Source organism: Mustela nigripes, chromosome 9 (assembly GCF_022355385.1).
Source record: "Mustela nigripes isolate SB6536 chromosome 9, MUSNIG.SB6536, whole genome shotgun sequence".
Lineage (NCBI taxonomy): Eukaryota > Metazoa > Chordata > Mammalia > Carnivora > Mustelidae > Mustela > Mustela nigripes.
Window position 1 is genome coordinate 1,422,441 of NC_081565.1, and position 20,919 is coordinate 1,443,359.

At 62.3% G+C, this 20,919-nt stretch overlaps 1 protein-coding gene across 1 annotated transcript in view; it reads left to right on the forward strand.

Annotated features, from left to right (window-relative positions):
- Positions 1 to 19,880, forward strand: part of QSOX2 (quiescin sulfhydryl oxidase 2) — a 30,624-nt gene extending 10,744 nt beyond the window's left edge. The window contains exons 2-12 of the mRNA XM_059412127.1: positions 2,450 to 2,550; positions 4,664 to 4,712; positions 5,332 to 5,437; positions 5,582 to 5,672; positions 6,974 to 7,119; positions 8,338 to 8,472; positions 8,683 to 8,812; positions 10,581 to 10,703; positions 11,770 to 11,920; positions 14,834 to 15,022; positions 17,099 to 19,880. Coding sequence (XP_059268110.1) covers positions 2,450 to 2,550; positions 4,664 to 4,712; positions 5,332 to 5,437; positions 5,582 to 5,672; positions 6,974 to 7,119; positions 8,338 to 8,472; positions 8,683 to 8,812; positions 10,581 to 10,703; positions 11,770 to 11,920; positions 14,834 to 15,022; positions 17,099 to 17,646 — 1,769 coding nt within the window. The 3' untranslated portion in view covers positions 17,647 to 19,880. The remainder of the gene's footprint in view (positions 1 to 2,449; positions 2,551 to 4,663; positions 4,713 to 5,331; positions 5,438 to 5,581; positions 5,673 to 6,973; positions 7,120 to 8,337; positions 8,473 to 8,682; positions 8,813 to 10,580; positions 10,704 to 11,769; positions 11,921 to 14,833; positions 15,023 to 17,098) is intronic.
- Positions 19,881 to 20,919: the final 1,039 nt, after the last annotated feature.

Here is a 20,919-nt window from a genome sequence, read left to right on the forward strand (position 1 = left end):
GGAAGTCAGACCAAGTCCCACCGCGAAAACCATACGGTGGCGGCCGTCGAGGAGTGCGTTCCTTCCGCTGCTTTCCCGCTTCCGCGTCTGGCTTGATGATTCATCGCAATTCTACCAAACGTCAGGGTTAGCCCTTGGGGCAGGTCTTCATTTTCTCACATACTCTTTCTGGGCAGTGGGTGCTTTTATTTTTTGAAGCATGAAATGACAGTGTGTCATGGAAATTCCCAGTAAACAGTGAAACCGTGCGCTTGTGAGGCAGAGACGAGGAGGCAGGCAGGAGGCGTTTCGGCAAGATGAATGGGAAGAGAAGCGAGGCTGACAGGCTGGGGGAGGCCCCCCCAACAGGGCAGTGGGGGTGCGTGTGGAGGGCGGGGGCAGCTGCCGTGCAGGAGGCAGCATGCGGGGTGGAGGCCGCCCAGAGCACCGTGTGGCAGGTGGAGGCCACCGCCTGGAGGGCCCCGTGCGCAGGTGGGGGCCGCCGCGGTGGAGGGGGTGGCGTGCGGGGGGGGGCACCGCGGTGGAGGGCACTGCTGGCACCGCACCGAGCTGCCCGCTCTGGGCCATCTGCTGCCCTAATTGGATGCGAGTATTAACTGTCCTTCCTTCGTTCCGTGTAATCCGAGACTCCAGAAAGATGTGACCTGTGGTTCCTGAAGGTTTTGTGATTCTTGCTGGGAGCCCTCTGAAGTGGCCTCGGGACAGACTTGGTTTCAGGGAAGCAACATGAGCAGAACAGTGTTTGGTCCTCGGTGGTGAAAGCCAGCGGTGGGTCTTCCCATGGCGTGGACGCTGGTCACTGGCTTCGTGAGGACAGAGGAGGAGGGCGAGTAGTTTTAGACAAGTGGTGCCTTGGTTGGGAAACTGGGAAGCTGCGGACTTGGTCACGCCCAGAAGTGCTTGTGTAGTGCGGGATCTGGTCATGTCTGCTGGCTTCTCTCCTCCCAGGCCCGTGTTCGATGTAGCCTCTGAAGTTCAAGATCGCAGCCAGGCCCCGGGCAAACCCGTGGGACGTGATTGTTAACCAGATGATGGTGCCCTGTCAGCACGCCTGGCGGTATGGGGCCTCGTCGGGCTCTGTGCGGACTCACGGGAGCCCCCACGTGGCACTCCCTTAGCTGCAGGGGACCAGGAGTGGACCCGCCCACCGCCCCTGGTGGCCCCATGGGCAGCATCTGGGGAGCGCCTGGGTCCCGCTGGGAGCGCCCCGCATGGGGAGCGTCCTGCTGCGGTGTCTGCAGACCGCCATGCTCCGTGTCCTGCTTCCTCCGGCTGTCCCTAAGGAGCCGGGAGGTGTCTGGCAGCGTTAACCGGGACATCCTCGGGGGAGGGATCAGATCTTTTAAAGAGAGAATCTCACTTTTTGGAGGATACTTGGGAAGCCGTGCCTTTGAGACTGGCAGTCACAGGGCCAACCAAGCCCTTGTCTCCCTGTGCACACCGCGCCTCGGGGCTGCCGTGCGCTAGGCCCCTCTGTGCCCCCTCCTGACGGGAGGGGGGGTGAGATGACATACCGCCCACTTTCGGGGGAGGGGAGGGTGGTCTGTCAGTGAGAAGGGAGGAAGGGAGGGAGCCAGAGGTCACCCACCCACAGGGCCAGCTGGGAAGCCATCTCCCAGGCTGACTCGAGTCTCCACGCAGGTGCACGCAGGCTCTGGGAGATAAGCAGAGATGTGCGGTCAGCCCAGCCCTGATGTTGGGGGGACCTGGGGTCTTCGACAGGAAGTGCGTGGGGCACAGGGCTGTAGTCACAGCCTCCTGACCAGTGAAACTTAAGGAGAGGTTGAATCCTGAGGGGGGGTAGAGAGAGAGAGAGACTCGGTGTGACCGCGGCCACTGCTGGCTGTGACTGGGCGGCGGGGCTGTTGAGTGGAAGCGGGTTTGGAGGGAGGGGGCCGCCCAGCCGGAGACCTTGTGGTAGTCACATGTGGCGACATTCCCATGAGAAAATCTTTGAAGATAAGCAAAATATATGTGTAAAACTGCACCTGTTCTAAGGACCGGTGCCAGCGTTTGAGGGTCTGGGGGAGGCGTCCATGGAAAGTAGAAGTCGCTTCCCAGAAAGAATGCGGCTCAGACACCGCGGCCACAGGTTCTCATTTGCAGGAGTGCCCGGGAGTGTCCTCGCTAAGCTCGCGCGGCCGGGCCTCTCCGTCTGCGGCCGCTCTCTGGGGAAGGCCAGCACCCGCCCGCTTCCGTCCGGCAGAGCCGTGCTCGGGTGGGAGCGGGGGGGCATGCACACTGGGCAGAAGTCCGCTGGCCGTGTTGTCCGCGATGGGAGCGCCCTGCAGCCTGGGGAGGCTGTGTTCTCCCCTCCAGCCTGACCCAGGAATGCTCTGGGCACGTGAGGGCTAGATCTGGGACCTGAGGGGGGCGTGGGCCGGTGGGCCGGTGGCCCGTGTGGATGCGGGCACACAGCCACACTGAAGGTCACGCTCCTGCTTTTCAGACTGGTCTGCTGCCATCCGCGTTGCGGCTCTGGACTGCGGGGAGGAGGAGAACTATGAGGTGTGCCGAGCCTATGACATCCACTTCTACCCCACCTTCCGGGTGAGCACCCTGCCTGTCTCGCGGCCGGCTCTCCTCCCGTTCCGCCCAAGGGACACCTGCCCACGAGGTCTACTGCGCGTGTGACTCCTGAACCCGGGCATGTCGGGGGGGTCACGGGGGACCCGGCAGGAGCTCGTTTGCACGGGGGTCACCCCTGGCGTTCCACCCTCTTGGGCTGTATGTGTCGTGGGGGGCTGTAGCAGTAGCAGAGGAGGGTGAGTCTGCAGCCACAGGCCCTAGGGCATGGCCGTGCTAGGGAGCCGCCGTGGGCTCCCCAGGCCAGGTCTGTCCTCCTGCTCCCCTGCCTGTGTGGCCCGTGTCTGGCTCGGGGCCCTCTGGCGCACCATGTATATGGTGGGTCAGGTTGTCAGAGCGACACTGGCAGGTGGCCTTTGGGTGACCCTACAGGCAGGTTTTACTGTGTCCTCTTTTTTTTTTTTTTTTTTTTTAAGATTTTATTTATTTGCGGTGCCTGGGGGGCTCAGTGGGTTGAGCCTCTGCCTTCGGCCCAGGTCATGATCTCAGGGTCCTGGGATCAAGCCCCACATCAGGCCCTCTGCTCAGCAGGGAGCCTGCTTCCTCCTCTCTCTCTGCCTGCGTCTCTGCCTGCTTGTGATCTCTGTCTGTCAAATAAATAAATAAATAAATAATCTAAAAAAAAAAAAAAAGATTTTATTTATTTGACAGAGACAGAGAGGGAACCCAAACGGGGTGAGTCAGAGAGGGGGAAGCAGGCTTTCCGCAGAGCAGAGAGCCCTATGTGGGGCTCAGTCCCAGGACCGGGGATATGACATGAGCCGAAGGCAGATGCTTAATGACTGAGCCACCCAAGCGCCCCGATTTTACCCTTTTCTTCCACGGGGGGCCGAGAGTAAACAGATCTGTTGAGAAGGTTCCGAAGGTGCACGTGCAGGGATCGTGTGTACCTGTGTGTGCGCTGCGGTCCCATGTGGGAGCAGGGGTGCATCGGGACAGTATTTACATCCCAGAAAACAGCGGCCTTTGAGGAAGCTTGGAGGCCTCAGTCTTCCAGCCCCAAAACCCTGTGCTCCGTGCAGCCTGGGGCCGGGTGCTGTCCTGCTGCTCCCGTGGCCGGGCTCCGTGGCAGCCGCGCCTCCGCCCCCAGGGATGCTCCTCCAGAGCTTCCCAGCCTCACCCTCACCTTCCCTGTGTGAGTTTTATTGTGTTTTAGCGCCACACGCAGGGTGCTGTGCCGGCTGTGAGCCCCAGGCCTTTGGTCTCCCGCTGAACAGGGTTGCCGAGAGCTCCCGCACCCTCGGCGGTGGCTCCGGAGCCCTGAGAACGCCTGCCTGCATGACCGCAGCTTCGTCTTCTGTTCACGGGCTCCGTGTCCCTCAGCTGCTCCTTCCGTGTGCCCGATCGCTCTTGGGGCTTCGCAGCTTTCGTGACTGATCGGCAGGAGCCCCGGCACGTTCTCGACCCTGACCTTCCTTGCAGTGCGAGAACAGAGAGGCTCTTCCCTGTTTGCTGTTCCCACCCTCTTCCGCACCTCTTCTAGCGAAGAAGGTCTTTAACTTGAAGAGTTTCTTTTCTTCTGCCCCGAGAGGTCCTGTTGCATCTGTCACCCGCCCCATAGGTCGGAGCCGGCCACTAGGGTGCACGTTGGTGCCGGGAGTCAGGGAAAGCAGCAGCTGCGCGGCCCGGCTTCTGGCCCTGCTGGGTCAGAGAGTGTAGATCACAGAACCCCGATGTGCCTGCCCGGAGACATGGATGGCTGCAGACGTGCATGGAAATGTGCGGCTCCTTCTCAGTTAACGGGAACTTGCTGGAGCAGATGAACTCAAGCTCTTTTTATGGTCATTTTCTTGCTTCAAGATTAAACATTTGCACAGGAGGCACCTCAGGGGCTCAGCAGGTTAAGCCTCTGCCTTCGGCTCAGGTCATGATCTCAGGGTCCTGGGATCGAGTCCCGCATCGGGCTCCCTGCTCAGCGGGGAGCCGGCTTCTCCCTCCCCCTCTGCCTGCTTCTCTGCCTACTTGTGATCTCTGTCAAATAAATTTTTAAAAAATCTTTAAAAAAAACAAGAGATGAAACATGTGCACAGACACCAGGTCTGGCTGTTCATTACTTGTTTTGTGTTTTTTCTCTTAGTATTTCAAGGCGTTTACAAAGGACTTTACAACTGGAGAAAATTTTAAAGGTAAAGACAAGTTTTATATTTTGTTGTCAGAGTCGCCTCATAAACCTGTTAAAGCGAAGGTGATGTCAGGAGAGCAGGGAGCCCGGGGGACGGGTCCGTGGGCCTCCACGCCAGCATCAGCGAATCCGCGTCGGCACCTCTGACCACCTGTCCTCGGACAGCTCAAGCAGTGTCATAATTTCGGCAACAATTTTTTATTCCAGGGTTTGCCTTCCTTGTTAAATTTGACAGTGAAATCTTTTTTTTTTTTTTTTTTTTAAAGTAAACTCCTTACTCAAAAAATATTTGGAGAAGTTCATGAACTACATGCTTGCCTAATGAATTGTATGAGGGACCCCACCCCCACCCCGGGAGCCAGTGCCCAGGTCAGGCTCCCAGGGACAGCGGGTCTCCAACAGGGTCAGCGGGGCGTGTTCCGAACACTCCGTCTCCACGCCGTGTGTGTGAGATTGGCCCCTGGTGCCCGTTTGGCCCCACAGCAGTCACCGTGTGCTCTGTCTGTGCACCCACCGTGGTCTGTCGACGACCATCGGTGCATCCTGCCCGTGTCCGTGCGGTGCCGTCTAGGGCCCTGGGGCAGTGGCACTCCGCGCGGTGATAATGGCACGCCTGCCCGCAGGGCCCGACCGAGAGCTGCAGACGGTAAGGCGGACGATGGTTGACTTCCTGCAGAACCACACGGACGGAGACAGGCCGCCTGCTTGCCCGCCGTTGGACCCCATTCCGTGCGTACTTGCGTGAAGAGGGGAGTGTTGGGACTGGAGCCCAATTCCGTCAACACGGATTTGCATTAAATGGTGTGGGTGCTGCATGGGAGTGCCAGCCCGCTGCCCTCGGAAGCACTGAAAGCCTCTTTGTTTCTCTCCAAGGCCCAGCGACGTCCTTTCCCTTGTGGACACTCACGGTGGCCGTTACGTGGCCATCCTGTTTGAGAGCCATGGCTCCTATGTCGGCCGTGAGGTACTGTGTCCGTGTCTGTCCCCGTCTCTCCGTGAGCGTGCCGCGATTCGGTTCCCCCTCGGTAATGACCTTCCCGCATCTTGCTCCTGTTAATTCTTGGGGCATTGTGGTGTCCCTCAGCGGATTGGCTGGTTCGCAGAAAACACTGAGAAGGGGCCTCGATGGCGAAGCGGGGGCTCAAGTGGGGCACCCCAGACCCAGCTTTCAGGGTGCCCTACCTCTTCCCTCGAGGCTCTTCATTTCTTACTCATAGACATCGCCATCAGGATTTTTTCTTGGCTGTGTTGGAAACACTCAACTTTGCCGCCAGGTCCAAGATGATATAAAATATCGTTTCTACAGTGGAACTTTCTTCTGTTCTCTTTCCGTACATGGGGTCTGAAGCCTCTGCCCCTGGTGCCAGACTCCGGCGTGGAGGACGGGAGGTCCCTCGAGGGCGGAGGCAGCGGCTGCCGGCTGGGGCTCTCCTGCTTGTGCCCAGCGCCTTCCTCCTCCTTCCGCTCACCGTGCTGCCTGCCTCCTGGCCATGTCGCTGCCTCTGGGAGCTCTGGGAGGGGAGGCAGGACACCATGTGCTCCTGGCGGGTGCGCTGGCGGGTGCGCTGGCCGGTGCGCGCTCACGCGGAGGCTACGAGGGTCAGCCGTCTGAACACCGCGCTGTGCCTGTGCCTCCGAGTCCCAGCGAAATCGTGCCGCCCTCTCTGTGGCTGACCGGAACTCCCGGGGCGGCGGGGAGGCTAGGAGGAGCCACCAGCAGCAGGACCTGGCATTCTCACCTGGCACCCCCCACGCTGTCCCAGGGCTGCCTCTCCCTGCTGTGCACTTGTGTCCTCAGGCGCCCCTCCCTTCCCACACGCAGGGATGACGGGCAGGGGCTGTCCCCAGGGCCGGTAGCTGCGGCCATTCCCCGGAGGGCACTCTGCAGCGGGGCCGGGTGTGGAGAGCGTGGTGCGCACCTCCGGCAGCGCCCCCACTTGGGACACGCGTACCCTTTGGCTGAAAGAAGTGGACAGGTGTGGGCTCCGCACCCGATCGCATTGGTGGCGCGCCAGGCTTGGGGGTCATCTCTCAAGCTGTTCCAGCTCCTATGGATTTGCTGCTGTGGTCCTGCTGCTGCTCCGTCCCTGCCCCTGTGCCCTCAGCCTGAGCAGGGCTGGACGGGGTGGGGGGAGGGAAGGTCGGCTTCGCCCGGGTAACCCCGTTCCTGGTGTCCGTGCTCTCGCTGCTTTGGGACGCGTCAGGGGGACGTTTCCTGAGACGCGGCCCCCACAGGGAGGGTGACATTGCTTTCTCCGCCCACAGGTCATCTTAGACCTGCTTCCGTACGAGAACATCGTGGTGAAGAGAGTGCTGAACGCGGAGAAGGGCTTCCTGGGGAGACTCGGGGTCTCTTCCCTTCCCTCCTGTTACTTGATTTACCCAAACGGGACGCGTGGGCTGATGAACGTGTAAGTGCCGTTTGGCTTCAGGAGTCTCGCGACCTCCGGTAGGATCTGGGGACCCCTCAAAGTGTGGGAGCCTCCTCTGGGCGAGATGCCACGCGCCTCGTCACAGTTACGAGCACAGAACCCGCCTGGGTGCCATCTCCTCGCCCCAAGTGCCACTAGAAAGTGAACAGCCCGCAGCAGGGTGGGAAGGGCCGTAGGTGGGAAGGTGAGATGGGGTCCTGGGGCGTGTGGTGTCTGCCCTAGCCCCAGGAGGCCTGCCTGCCCTGGGGGTGGCCCGCCCCGCCCCTGGCTTGGAGGTGCTCACATAGCCGGCCGTGACTCGGCCGCTCTTGGCGCGTCTCGGCGTGCTGGGACGTGGCTCAGCCAGGACGCGCTTCCTCCATCCCTGGGCTCCTGGCTGTCTGGGAAGAGGCCTCCCCAGAGCCTCGGATGTGCCCCGGTTCTTGGGTGGGTTTCCCTTCTTAAGCAGAAGTCAGGGTGGGCGTGGCCACCTCTGCGGATTGGGTCCCTCATGCCGTCCTCTGCGAGCGGGCTTGTCCCGGGCTGGCCCTGCAACAGAGGGTGCCAGCGCCACGTCTGCAGCAGGAGCTATCCCCGACAGAGTGTCCCTGAGCGGAATGCCATTTTGAAGAAAAATGCTTGTTCTACATAAAAGCCCCGTTTGTAGTACTTCTCCACATGAAGTGACGCGGATACTGGAGTCAGAAGGAGCCATGAATGTCATTGATAAGCCCTGAGCTCCTTTGGAGGGCTTGGGAATCGCTTTACACAGCCTCTAAGTGTGTGCTCCTCCCCACCCGGGTGAGGGCCCCCCGGATGCCCCCGTGGCCCCGATTGTCTGACACCCTGCTTGCAGCTGGCAGAGGCCCTGGGTATGCCAGGCCCTGGGTATGCCAGAAGCCGCAGCTGAGGAAACCTGGTACTGGTCCTCATTGTGGCTACAGCTCGGTGATTTCTGGCTCTGTCTTAACCTCCCAGGTCGGGGGGCTGGCCCGCTGACGCCCTGCCCCGCTGCCCACAGTCCTTGCAACAAAGGCCCAGAGCGTGGGGGGGCTGGGGCGTCCGGACAGGCTCCGCCCATTGTGGAGGGAGGGCTCTTCTCGCCCGGGGGGGACCCGGGTGCCTGGGTGACCGGCGCGTGCTCCGACACCTGCGGAGGGGGACCAGGCCCCTGGAGGCGCCCTGGCCTGCGCCCACACCTGGCCCCCTTTCTCGCAGCGGGAAGCCCCTCCGATCGTTTTTTTCCTCTTATTTGAAGTCGTTGCCGGATGTGAGGAAAAAATTGCTTTCGTTGCCTGAAAAGCCCAATGAGGACAAGAATCCCGAAGTCGTGGTTTGGAGAGAATTTGACAGGCAGGTACCCTCCGGCCTGAGCCGGCCCGCACGAGGCTGCGTGCACAGGCGCCCCTGCAGCCCTGAGCCCCTGAGCCGTTGGCTTTGCTCAGATACGCCCCTGCCGGCTGTGGGGGAGGTGTTGCTGTCATCCTAGGGGGGGCGGGCGCAGGGGGAGGGTGTGTTCAGGCGAGGAAGGGGCTCAGCCAGCCCCGCGGTGTTTGCTCTCAGGTTGAAGCTCTACACGGCGGACCTGGAGTCGGGGCTGCACCACCTCCTGAGGGGAGAACTGGCCGCCCACAAGGCCCTCGCGGGGGCCGAGCTGCGGACACTCAAGGACTTCGTCACCATCCTCGCCAGGGTGCGACGCGTCTCACCTGGGCCGCAGGGGGGGTTCAGGAGGGCACCCGGGGGCGTGGCGGGGAGTGCAGCCAGCCTCAGTTGGAGGACTGCTCTGTCTCCAGCGGCGCAGGCCTGCGCTGGCTTCCCTGCTTAGCACACACCAGTTCTGAGCCGTGGTCATGTGGCGGAGGCCAGGTCGCTGCTTGCCGGGTGACCAGATGAGCTGTCAGGGCGGGGCTGGGGACGTGCGGGCAGGGAGGCTGCGGCAGACAGCGGGCAGGAGGAGGCCGCCCAGCAGCCCTCCCTATGCAGGGTGTGTCCAGTGGGCCGGGTGCGGGGGTGGCAGCACCCCACCTTCACTGGTGGGCGGAGCGGTGAGGGTGCACAGGCCGGTTGTTGTCATTCAGGAGCTGTGGCTGTCGGGTCCCCTTTCTGCCATGAGCCCTTAATTCCTGGGCCAAGAACCCAAGGCCTGCTGCTTTCCCTGGGCCAGAGCAGCGGGAAGCAGGAGGTCATCCCTCTGCCCCAAGGAGTGCCTGGGGCCCCTCCGCGCTCTCACGCCGCGCTCTCACGTCGGGGAAGGCCTCGGTCACAGTGGCCTGAGGACAGAGCCCTTTGCCCCGTGTCTGGCATTGCAGTCATGCCTCGAAGAGAGGGAAGCTTTGCTCGGAAGGACTTCTCTCGGGGCACCCGGCTGGCTCTGTTGATGGCTCTGCAGCTCTTGATTTCGGGGTTGGGGGTTCAGGCCCCACACTGGGCATAGTGATGACTTAAAATTAGATAAGGGGCTTCTCTCGTGTCAGGTAAGGGGCTTGGTACAGTAATTCCTGTTCAACACTTCTACGGTGTGTCGCACACTTGTGTCCCGTGACTTCGGAAAGAGATAGAAGACCAGATCTCAGCCCCGGAGTAGTGAGTCACGTGATGTGTTCCCAGTGAAGAAAGGTGGTGTAGGCCGGCGGTGGCCTGCGGTGCTGGTCCCGGCTCAGAGCCCCGCGGTCCTCCCTCCTCTGCCTCCTCCTCCTCTGCCTCAGGCGTGCAGCTCTGTGGTCAGGGTGACCGTCTGTTGTTCTTTCTGAAGCTTGGCTGGACCCAGAAGCTAGAGGCCGGCGTGTCGCTAGCAGCACGTTGTGACGTGCGGGAAACAGGGTTCTGCAGCTGTGAGCCGTGCTGGCCCTGGGCCGGCGGAGGCAGTCTCTGAGCTCTGGGCGGCGTTGTCAGGTGCTCGGGGAAGGGCCACGCCCGCCGGTCGCGGAGCCGGTGCTGCCTGAGCGCGAGGGGCCGCAGCTGCGCGGCGGGCACAGACGCTTCATTAACCAGCACAGCGCGCCCCTCTGGGGTGAGAGCCCCTGTGGGGTGCGCCTCTGCCACATGGTTCCGCAGTCAGACAGCAGAGGGGGAGGCGGAGGGAGCGTGGAGCGCCGCAGGCAGGCCTGCGTGTGTTAGCTCGAGGCCGGATAAGTCCGTCACGGTGCTTCCAGAAAGGGCTGCAGGGCCCTCCACCACATGATGCAAAAAAGTCAGGTCGTGGCCATGTCGTCTGTCACTGTGAAGCAGTTGCCGGCTGGGGCTCTGAGCTGGTGGGCGGCTGTGAGAGCTGGGGACCCGCCTGCGGCTCCTCCGTCCCCCTACTCTGTGCTCCAGACAGACCCTCCACCCCAGTACTAGGGGAGAGCCCTGGGACCTCTCCCAGCAGACTCCCAGGTGGGTCCGTGTCCGGCAGACCCGGCTGTGCCATGGGCGGCATCTCCCCCGAACTGTCTTAAGTACGGTCCTTCCTTGCACAGCTGTTCCCCGGCCGGGCGCCGGTCAGGAAGCTGCTGGAGACGCTGCAGGAGTGGTTGGCCAGCCTTCCCCTGGACAGGATCCCCTACAATGCCGTCCTTGATCTGGTCAACAACAAGATGCGGGTGAGCCCACGCCCCGGAGCCAACGCCCCGCCTGTCCACGTCCTCCTGCTCCCCCTCCCCGCCCAGGGGCCCGGCCGCGTCCCCCCCGCTACACCCCACAGGTCCCACGGTCCCGGGACGTGCTCTGTGCATGCCGCCTCTGTCTGGCGCGGCTGGCTGAGGCCACGGGAGGTGTGCTGTGACACAGCGGTTGGTGGGTGCTCGGCCTTGTGTGTTACTTGTATTTGTGGTAAACGCCTCAGTCTTACACACAACAGGCTGATAAAACCATGTGCTCCGGGAGGCCCAGGGAGGCCCCGCCGAGCGCCCCGGGCCAGTTCTCTCCCTGCGACCCGGGGCAGGACGCAAGCCCACGTGAGCCACACGTCAGTGCTCGCGGGCGCCATGCTGTCCGGCAGCACAGAGACATGCTGGGTGCGGGCCTTGACCTCCCCCTGGACTCCCCCTAACCTGGAGGCCCCCACAGGCTCCTTGGCTACAGGATCTGTCCGCATGCACGTCCCTGTGGGAGCCACATGCTTCAGGCTCCGTGGACAAGCCCTGTGCCAGCCGGCCTGCCGGGAGGCGCCGACCGTGGCTGTGGACTTGGCGTTAGAAGCTCCTACGTGGCTGCGGGCACATGGGCCCTGGGCTCTTAGGGCCTCGGCGCTCCACCGATGCCGCTGTGGGCCACACCTGCTCTGGCTGAGAGCCGCTGGACCGCTGGGTGGTTTCCTCTGACCCTGCCCCAGTGGGTGGGGGCTGGGTTAAGTGACTCGAGCGCACGAGGCCGGGAGCCCTTGATGCTTTCCTGAAGCTGCGTTGGTCCGATACCATGAACCTTCTCGTCCCTGCGTGGGGAGGAAAGGCACAGGCTCCGTCCCCCTAGTTTGAGAACTCCTTTGGTGGAATAGAGGCTGTGTTCTCTCACTTGTTCGGTGTGGAATTTAAATACACGTGTAAGGAGACGTGCGGTGGACACAATTCTGACGCATCAACACCAGGCGTGACCAGCGCCCGCTCAAGCCGGAGGATGCTCACCAGCTACTTTAATACTAAAGTTACCTCTTTCTCTCCCTGTTCGCAGATCTCCGGAATATTCCTTACTAATCACGTAACGTGGGTTGGATGTCAAGGAAGCCGGCCGGAGCTCAGGGGCTACACGTGCTCTCTCTGGCAGCTGTTCCACACTCTGACTGTCGAAGCCGGGGCCCGCCCAGAGGCGCTGGATGGCACAGGTACGCGCTGTCCCCACGTGGGCCCAGGGCACGCCGAGCCTACCTGCCACCTTTGCCGTGCTGGGGCCTTTCAGTGTCGTGAGCAGCGGTGTGTGAGGGGACACGTCCCCGGGTGGGGGGGGTGCGGGCTAAGGAGCGTGGAGGGGAGCGTCTTTCCTGCGCGGGTGCCGGGTCCTCCGGAACTCACAAGCCTGTGCGTGGCTGACCTGTGGGGATAGCGTCACAGAATGAGGGCACACGGGCCAGGAACTCCTTTCTCGCAAAAGCGTGACCAAGTGAAGCGCGTTCAGACACGTCTGCTTGGTACGTGTGGTCGCGAAATAAGTCGGCAGCTTAGTTTTCTGTGGGAGTGTCTGTGGGCAAGGGACTCCGACGGTGCTGGGCCTGGGCCCCCGGCTGCTGGTGTCCGGTGAGCCTGCGGGTGCAGAGTCGGCTGGCGCTGCCGGGGCGTCATCCGGAGTCTGCCCTGGGCGGAGCCCCAGAGCCCTGCCCCTGCTTGCTGGGGGGGGGCGGGGGGCAGTGGCGGGACTCGGGGCCTTGCTGGCGATCGGCCAGCGGTGCTCCCAGTTCCTCGCCACGTGGCAGCCGGCTCTGCAGGCCAGTCGGCGTGTACTCGGTGTGCAGCCGGTCCCTTCTGCTGTGGGCCCGGGTAGCGGTGCGTGGCCAGCCCGGCCTGCCCCGGGAAGGCCGAGCCCGCCGAGCGTGGGGGAGCTGCGGCCCTAGGCCATCACAGAGGCCGCCCGCACAGAGAGGTTAAAGGCCATGAGAGGTTAGGTCAGTGTTAATAGCGTTCATCACCGGGTGGTCACTAAAGCGGAGCTGTCGCAGTTGTGGCCCGCACAGCAGCGAAGACGTGCAGGGGCTTCCCCACTCCCGGCTCCGCCATGCGCGCTTCCCCTGTGAAGCTGGCCGCTGCGGGCGGATCGCCTTTCGTTATTATTTATTCTCTTAAAGATTTTACTTACTTACTTGACCCGGGGGGGGGGGGGGGCAGCACACACAAGCCGGGGAGTGGGAGAGGGAGAAGCAGTCTCTCCGCCGAGGAGGGGGCCCAGCCATGGCCATAGGGCTCGATCCCAGGACCCTGGGGTCATGACCTGAGCCAAAGGCAGATGCTTTCCCAAAGGAGACCCCAGGTACTTGCCCACCTGCCTCCAATCTGCGCTTGGACCGGGCAGCTGCGGACGCTGCTGTGCTGAGTGAAGGTGGGGGCTCCCTCCCTCCCCAATTTCTGTCCAGAAAGACTGAAACGTGCAGTTCATCCTGCTCCAAAACGAAGAGAACCAAACACTGGGGCTTGAGAGAACCATAGCTTTATGTGCTCGGGAATCCGTGCGGGTCACCCCAGCTCCCCACAGCCCTGGGCTTAGGAGGGACCTTGGGGCTGGACTGGACAGCACAGGGCGTCTTGTGGCATGGCCTGTTGGTCAAATGGGCCTCGCCCAACCCGGGTCCATGGTGGGGTAGAGCGGCTCCCTGGTGCTGGGGGAGTCAGTGAAGTCGCTGCAGGGGGACGGGGTGTGTGGGAACCATCAGCAGCCTGGCTGTCCTCGGGGTGATGCGGACGGCCACGTCTCAGGGACCTGGCAGGGGGTGTGCTCCGCTCTGCGGGAGCTCACAGCGCTGGGCGGAATGGCAGCTGGGCAGCAGAGCACACCGTCGGGAAGCTCTCCGGGCCGCAGGCCGGAGCCACATCAAGGAGCGCAGCTCGTGCCCAGAGAACTGGGTCAGATGGACACGGCCGGATTAGGTCTTGGAAGGTTTTTCTCTCCTTAGTGAGTGTTTAAACCCCATCGACTAAACCGCCGCGTCCTCTAATCCCCCACAGGTACGGCTTTATGGCTCTTGTCCTCGCTGAAGATTAGGGCGTCCGGGCCGCAGTGGTTTGCCTGGGCGACAAGAGAAGGATTACCCGGGGACGCGTGGCAGCTGGCGGCGGGGAGAAGAGGGCTGGGAGCCGAGCCTCGGGTGGGCCGGCTGGCAACGTGTCCTCCCCGCGTGCACACGGGCCCGCGCCGCCCTCGGAGACGCGCCGAGCTGAGGAGACAGTGGCCGTCCGCTCGGCCGGTGCTTCTGCTGCGCCTGGGGAGGCCTGCCCGGGTCCAGGACGGGTTTGGGCGCTGGCCCTCCGCGAGCGGAACCACACACAGTGGGGAAGGAGAGCGTCGCAGGCGGGCTTGCTCTCGATTAAGATGGATTCTGTCTCAAAAGCACGTCTTCCCCCCCGCCAATTATTTTGCTGTGTTTCTTTTAATGCTGACATTTAATCTGCTTTAATCTCACGGCGTCTCGCTGCCTGGCTCAGTCCCCCGCATTAGCTGTCTGAAGGGAGCCGCCGGCGCCAGCCCCGTGACCGCCCTTCCTTTTGCTGTTCTCAGGGGTCCCCATTTTAGTGAGACGGTGGCTGCTTCCCTCTGCTGTTGGGGGCCATGTCCTTCGACAGTCACGTTCCGCGTTCACACTGTCTTTACACACCGTGTCCCGGCAGCACCTGCACCCGCACCCGGGACACACAGTCCATGTGGCATTGCTGCTCGTGGACAGGGTCAGCCTCTCGAGAGGGGACAGGTTCTTGCCTGCTGCTGCCCCCTCATGCCCTGGAGGGAGCCCTGGTGTCTCGTGGCCTCGGGCTGGTTTTCCCGGCTGTTGTACATGCCCGGGAGCGTGTGCTGCGCTGGACGCGGGCCATGGATCTGCTCTCCAGGGGACACGAGCCACCCCTTCTGGATGTGGCAGGCGTCCAGGAGGTGCTGCTTTCTCCCTGTGTCCTTCCCACACAGACAAGCAGGGCCGTCCGGAGGCCCCGGGGCAGGCACTGGGCCCGTTCCTGGCTCCTGACGCCAGCCCGAGGCCTGGGTCCTGCAGACACGCTCCTGTAGTGCCAACACGCTCTGTCCCCCGCCCCCCCCGCAGGTCTGGAGGATGACCCCCAGGCCGTGCTGCAGACCATCCGGAGGTACGTGCGCACCTTCTTCGGCTGTAGGGCATGCAGCGAGCACTTTGAGGCAGTGGCTAAGGAGTCCGTGGGCGCGGTGAAGACCACGGACCAAGCGATTCTCTGGCTGTGGGAGACTCACAACCTAGTCAACAGCCGCCTGGCAGGTGAGCAGAAGCCACCCTGGGGCGGCCAAGCCCGGGTCCAGAGGGGGCGCCGCAGTGGGGGTGAGGCCGTGTACACAGACGCCTGTCAGAGCGAGGCTGTGTAGACGGGTGGCTGCCCGGAGGACGGCCGAGAACGCAGCTGCCCCAGCCACCGGCGTCCCCGCCTTTCCCCGCTCTTCCCCCTCGGGGAGGCTGCCAGGCCCTGCGGACAGTGGGCGGCAGAGGGTCGAACCGATGTCCGGAAAGCCGTTGGCGGCGCGGCGGTCTGCTCTCAGCAAAGCACACCGCCAAGGCGGCTTTGTGTAAATGCGGCACGTGTGCCGCCTCCCGGTTAATTCAAACTGTGCCCCCAAATCACCGGCAGATTGAAATTAGGCTTAAAAATAATTCTGCTGACAGATAAGTCTTAATAGAGATGAGTAGGAAAAACCACTAAACTATTGGTCTTTATTTAATCCACTGTGTCGGGAGACGCTACGACTGCAGCACTAAAGAGAATTGGTTTTTCTTTGCTCTCAGAGCTGCCACAGCTCAGCTCACAAGGCCACAAAACCATCGCTTGCTGGGGGTCCGTCCACAGCTGTCTGCTTCCACCGCGGCTCTAGTTCTGGGACCCTCCACCTCTGGGTGTGCGGCCCCCTGCCCCCACCGCACCCCAGACCGGGGGAGTTGTCCCGGGCAGCCCCAGCCCAGGAGCCCCGCGTGCCCCCCATGTGCTTGCGCTGCAGCAGAAAGGGGCTTTGCGCAGCCCGAGTCGTTGTGCCCTGCTTCAGTTCTGCGTCCCCCCATGTCCCCCCAGGCCCACTCTGGCCTCTGCATGGAGGCCCAGACTCCTTGGAGGCCTCAGAGACCGGCCCTGGGCCTCGCTGTGTGTGTGGCGTGTGACACCAGGCCCCAGCAGCTTCTCCTTGGTCTCCTCGTGGGTGCCTCTGCCTCATGCCCGGCGCAGACCCTGGTGGGTGGCGCCTGGGTCTCGGGCGCCGGCCCCTGCTCCCGGCTGTGTGCTCACAGATGAGGAGAGCGTCTCCATTGGGCCACACCCAGTAGATGTGATTTTGTCCACATCTGTTCACGGAAGCACTTTTGGGGTGACAGGGCACCCCACGTTGAGTCAGGGGACTCTGGGAGCTGAGGGGCACAGTGTGGCGCACCTCATGGTCCTCAAATCTGCGTGGCAGGGAGCCAGAGCTGCGGGGTCGGGCAGGGTGTTGCTCACCCAGATGGAAGAGAAGGGGGAAGGGAAGCGAGCAGGTCAGGCTGCTGCTCCGCGGGCTCCATCACCCAGAGGAGCGAATGCACTCACCCGGGGACAGGAGGAGTCTCCGCCGTGGCCTCCATGCACGGCTGGCAGGACTATGACTGAACCACCTTGTGAGCAGAAGTTGAACAGGAAGTACTGTGACTTTAAACTGGGGGCGCTCTGCAGAGTGCTGGGGGGTCACAGTTCCTGCAAGGAGCGGTCCTGCCGGCCGAGTTGACCCTGCGCAGTGTGGTCAGCGGGTGCGGGGCAGTGCTGTCTCGCCGTGCCGCCTCTGGGAGCAGGACGGGCGGCCGGCTTTCCGCGGGTTCCCACAGCAGGTCTCGCTCCCAGGATGGGTTTAGAGATCCTGATGGGATTTATGGGATTTGGGGGTCTGGGAGGACCCACACATCCCTGAAGTGCTGTGGAATTGTCTGGGCGGCCTGTGTCCAGGGGCAGGGACTGCGGGGGTTTGTGTGGCCGTGGACCTCAGATGCATCTTAAGGGGAGAAGACAAGCAGAGATGAGGCACGAGCAGGGGCCTCGGGGTCACGGGGAGGCAGAGTAGCTGCAGGCGGGAGCGGGGTCTGGCCAGGTGGATGGCACCGTCCCAGCGAGGACCCTTCCCTTGCTGTGGCCACGAGGCCCTGCCAGAGGTTCTGGGGAAAAAACGACACTTATGTGGGGGGGCTTGGGGACGGGTGTCTGTGCAGGAGTGATGGTGTGAGTGCTGGGCGGCCACGGTGCAGGCGGGTGGACAGGGGAGGCGTCTGCGGGACAGGGGGCACGCGGGCCACCAGAGAGCCCGTCACCGTTGCTCTCCCTCCCCGTCCCAGGCCATCTCAGTGAGGACCCCAAGTTTCCAAAGGTTCCGTGGCCCACCCCGGACCTCTGCCCCGCCTGCCACGAGGAGGTGAAGGGCGTGCACGGCTGGAACGAGGGCCAGGTGCTTCTGTTCCTGAAGCAGCACTACAGCGGGGACAATCTCGTGGACACGTACGCGGCAGACCTGGGGGACACCAGCGAAGGAGGCGGCCCACACCAGGGCGGGGAGCAGGAGAAAGGCCTCGCCTCCCCAGGGAAGCCTCGGAGAGACCAGCGCGCCGAGAGTCTCCGGCCACCCAGCGGGCTGCCTCCCAGACCCCGCCTGGCGGACGGCTCGCAGCTCGGCCTGGACGGGAGACTGCGGAGCGTGAGCGGAGCTGAGGTCCACAGGGAGGCGGAGGTGGCTGTGCCCTTCCTCGGGATGGGCTTCTCTGGCCTGGACATGAGCCTCTGCGTCGTGCTCTACGTGGCCTCTTCCATGTTCCTGATGGTGATGTACTTCTTCTTCCGAGTGCGGTCCAAGCGGTGGAAAGTCAGACATCACCGGCCGTCCGTGTAGAACCAGGCGGGACCACAGAAGCGCCTTGGGGGAAACAGCCCCACCAGGCCACCTGCAGCTTTCACAGATCAGGGATTTTATAAACAGCGGGACCCGGTTTTACTTCCAGTGGCGGGCAGGCCAGCGTTTGCCGTGGGCCCGCGTGCCCTCCTGGCGTGCTCCCTGTACAGAGCCGACAGCAAAAATGTGTCTGTGTTTTCACTCTCCTCTGTCCAAGGAAAGGGGGAGTCCAGGCCAAACAGACAGATTTTCCGGGCTGCCTTCGTCCCAAGTTTCTAGATGCGCGTCACCTTCCGCAAGCCTGGCTGGGGATTCCGAGAGCCACCGAGCCCTTGTGGGCTGGGAGGCCAGCGGGCGATTGCACGTGGCCAGCCTGGGCCCCGTGGAGCTGCAGCCCGGCCCCTGGCAGTGGGTCCCCGGTGCACCGCACCCTCGGCCGCGCCTCCAGGCCAGTCTGGTTCTCAGAGAGCCGTTTGCGAGTGGGTTTCCCGGCGGCGTGGTGGTTTCTGCTGAAGCAGAAGAGCGTCCCGTCCGTCCAGGGGGGAGGGAGGAGGAGGGTTTGTGACTTCCCTGCCTTGCAAGGAACCCCGCTGCGGGGGAGGTGGCAGAGGTGGCGCCTTCATGAATCTGGTGGCAGGAGAGCACTCAGTGGCCACGGGCTGTCCCCAACTGCCTGTGCCCAGCACGGAGGGCAGAGCCCCACACAGGAGGGGTGTGGGGTGGCCGAGGCCCCAAGGGACCTTTCAGGGAGCCCTTCATCTGTGCCCTGTGGTCCAGCAGCTGCAGGGCCTGCTGCCAAACAAAGCAGACGCTAGGACCGGAGGGCCACGTCACGCTAGGACCGGTGGCCCTGGGGGGGGTGACGTGTGTATGGTCGTCAAAACCGTTAAGGCTGAACCCCAAATCTCATTTCCCAGAAGCTGTTTTACAAAAGGTCCTGGCCCACGACCCTGGTCCCCCAGGCTTTGGTGATTGATTTTTTACCATTTAATGATTTTTCACACACTGTCATAAAACCCAATCACTTAGAGGTGAATTTGTTCCTGGAGATGTAAACAGACAAAGTAGCATGCTCTGCCTCTTTCATGGAGATGCTTTATGACGCCGCTTTGTCCACAAGCGCAGCCGCGGCTGGGCACTCCTGTCACTAGGACGGTACGGACCGTCTTCTCCACTTCGCCCGGCGCCTGCTGTGATCACGAACTGACACCTGCTGGCCAGGGGCTGACCAGAGGCGTGTCTTGGGGGCGCAGCAGGCGAGCTGTCAGGAGCTTGAGCCTCTGCGGGGAGTGGGGGATGGGGTGGCAGGGGACGGGGGTGAGAGACGGGATGGCCATGGGACGGGGGCAGGACAGGATGGAGGACAGAATGAGGGACTAGAGCACAGGGAACGAACGAGGGATGGGCTGAGGCCAGGGTGGGGGACGGGAACCGGATACAGATGTGATAGGAAAGGGGGGGTGCGGGCAGGTGACTGGGGACAGCGACATACAGATGAGGGATGGGGGGGATGGGGCTCCGTTGGCAGCTTCCTCAGCTGCTTGGCTTCCATGGCTTCTCCAGAGGTTTCTTCCCGTCGGGCTGTGCCTCGCCCCTGGAAGCCCGTGTGCTCAGCCCATGTGCTCCGGTGGTGACTGTGCCCCCAGTTACTGAAGACCCGGAACCTGGAAACTGGCCAGATCCACCCACAGAATCCAGAGGGGGTGCCCAGCACCACAAGTGAAACTACCTTCTGGTTCGCGTCCAGTGTGTTTCCTCCCCGAAGTACATCTCCGCACGTGGCGTGGTCTGGGATGAAGGCGCAAGACGCCAAGGCCATGACCGCCACAAAAGCCAGGGTCGGCCTCTCGGGGTTCATGGTAACGTTGCAGTTGGAGGTCGCTGTTATTCGAGGGACAAGTTTGCGACTCCCTGAGGGGACAGGTTTCCCCTGGACCGTGAGCAGCCAGGGACAGGTGGTGTGCCAAGGCGACCACGGGTGTGTCTGATGTGTGGGTGTGAACGTGGCCACATGCCTCACGTGGCCTGCTAGGAATTGGACGTTAACTTTGGGCAAGATTTAAGGTCTATTTTCTAAAGTTGTAAGCATTTAGATTAATGAATACAATAGTTCGATAATTTAAATGTGTATTTATTTTTAATGGAAGGATTTTGATGAAAAAGAAGCTAATTGACGTGGCAACATCTGAAATTTCTTACCTGTAAGAAAAATAAACATTTTGTATTTAAGTGAACTATAATGTGCACATTTTAAAATAAATCTGACATTTGGAAGGACTGTAATTCTTTTGAAAACTTGAGCTCGTTCTGGCAGGGGTAGGTCAGGGCGCAGAACGGACCCCTCCTTCCCTTCCCGAGTTCGCAGACCGGGCGTCTGAAACCCTGGGGTTCCTTGTATTGAGCCTCTGGTTTCGGAAAACAGCCCAGGAGGAAAGTGAAAGATGGAAGATCCATTATAGATTATCTTCTCGGGGCTGATGTAGTTGGGGACCAGCCACCACGCGTGTCACATGCTAGATTGGTGGGACACAGCAGGGATGGGTACGTGGGAGTCCCGTGACTTCGTGACGCACGAGGGGCACCCTGGTGACTGGAGCCCCAGCCCAGCCAGTGCTGGACCCGCCCCACTGCCGCCTCATCTGCACACCCCAGCACGGCCTCTAGCCACGGCTTTACCCCCAACACCTGTGTACTGCCTCGGGTTCTGAACTATTGATTCCGTCTGCTTCTAACTTTTATTTTGCTGGGGCCGGGGCGGGGGAGGGGAATCTGGTCATGGTGGCTTCTGAGGGACTCGCTGGAGGTGGCTCCCCCGGATTCACCTTCCCAGCCAGGCTGTGTGCTAGCTATAGGTAATCCCTTCCCTCAGAGAGGGAGCCCCTGTGTGCCCGCCAGGCAGGGCACGGACCATTCTGCCATTCCGGGTCTGTGTGGTGCTGGTGTTGGCAAGGGTCCGCAGTCTGGTAACCCCTCCCAGCCCTTGAGTCCTGAGTGGTTCCTGCTAGGGGCGCCCCTGTGCCCCTCCTCCTCAGCTGCCCTGTGGGCGTAGCGGTGGGCTGCTACAGACCCGGGGAAGGTTGTGCGGGCAACAGGTCACTTAGGACAGCAACAGCCTTGTGTGCCGGGCCACACCTAGAGCCAGAGAGGCATGGGGGCTGGGGCTGGAGGCCGGCGGGGCTGGAGCAGCAGAGTCCTGGACACTGCCCTGTAGGGCAGGGTGGAGGCCCCCTGACTTGCTTCCAATTCCCAAGCCCAGACCAAGCCTCTGGGCAG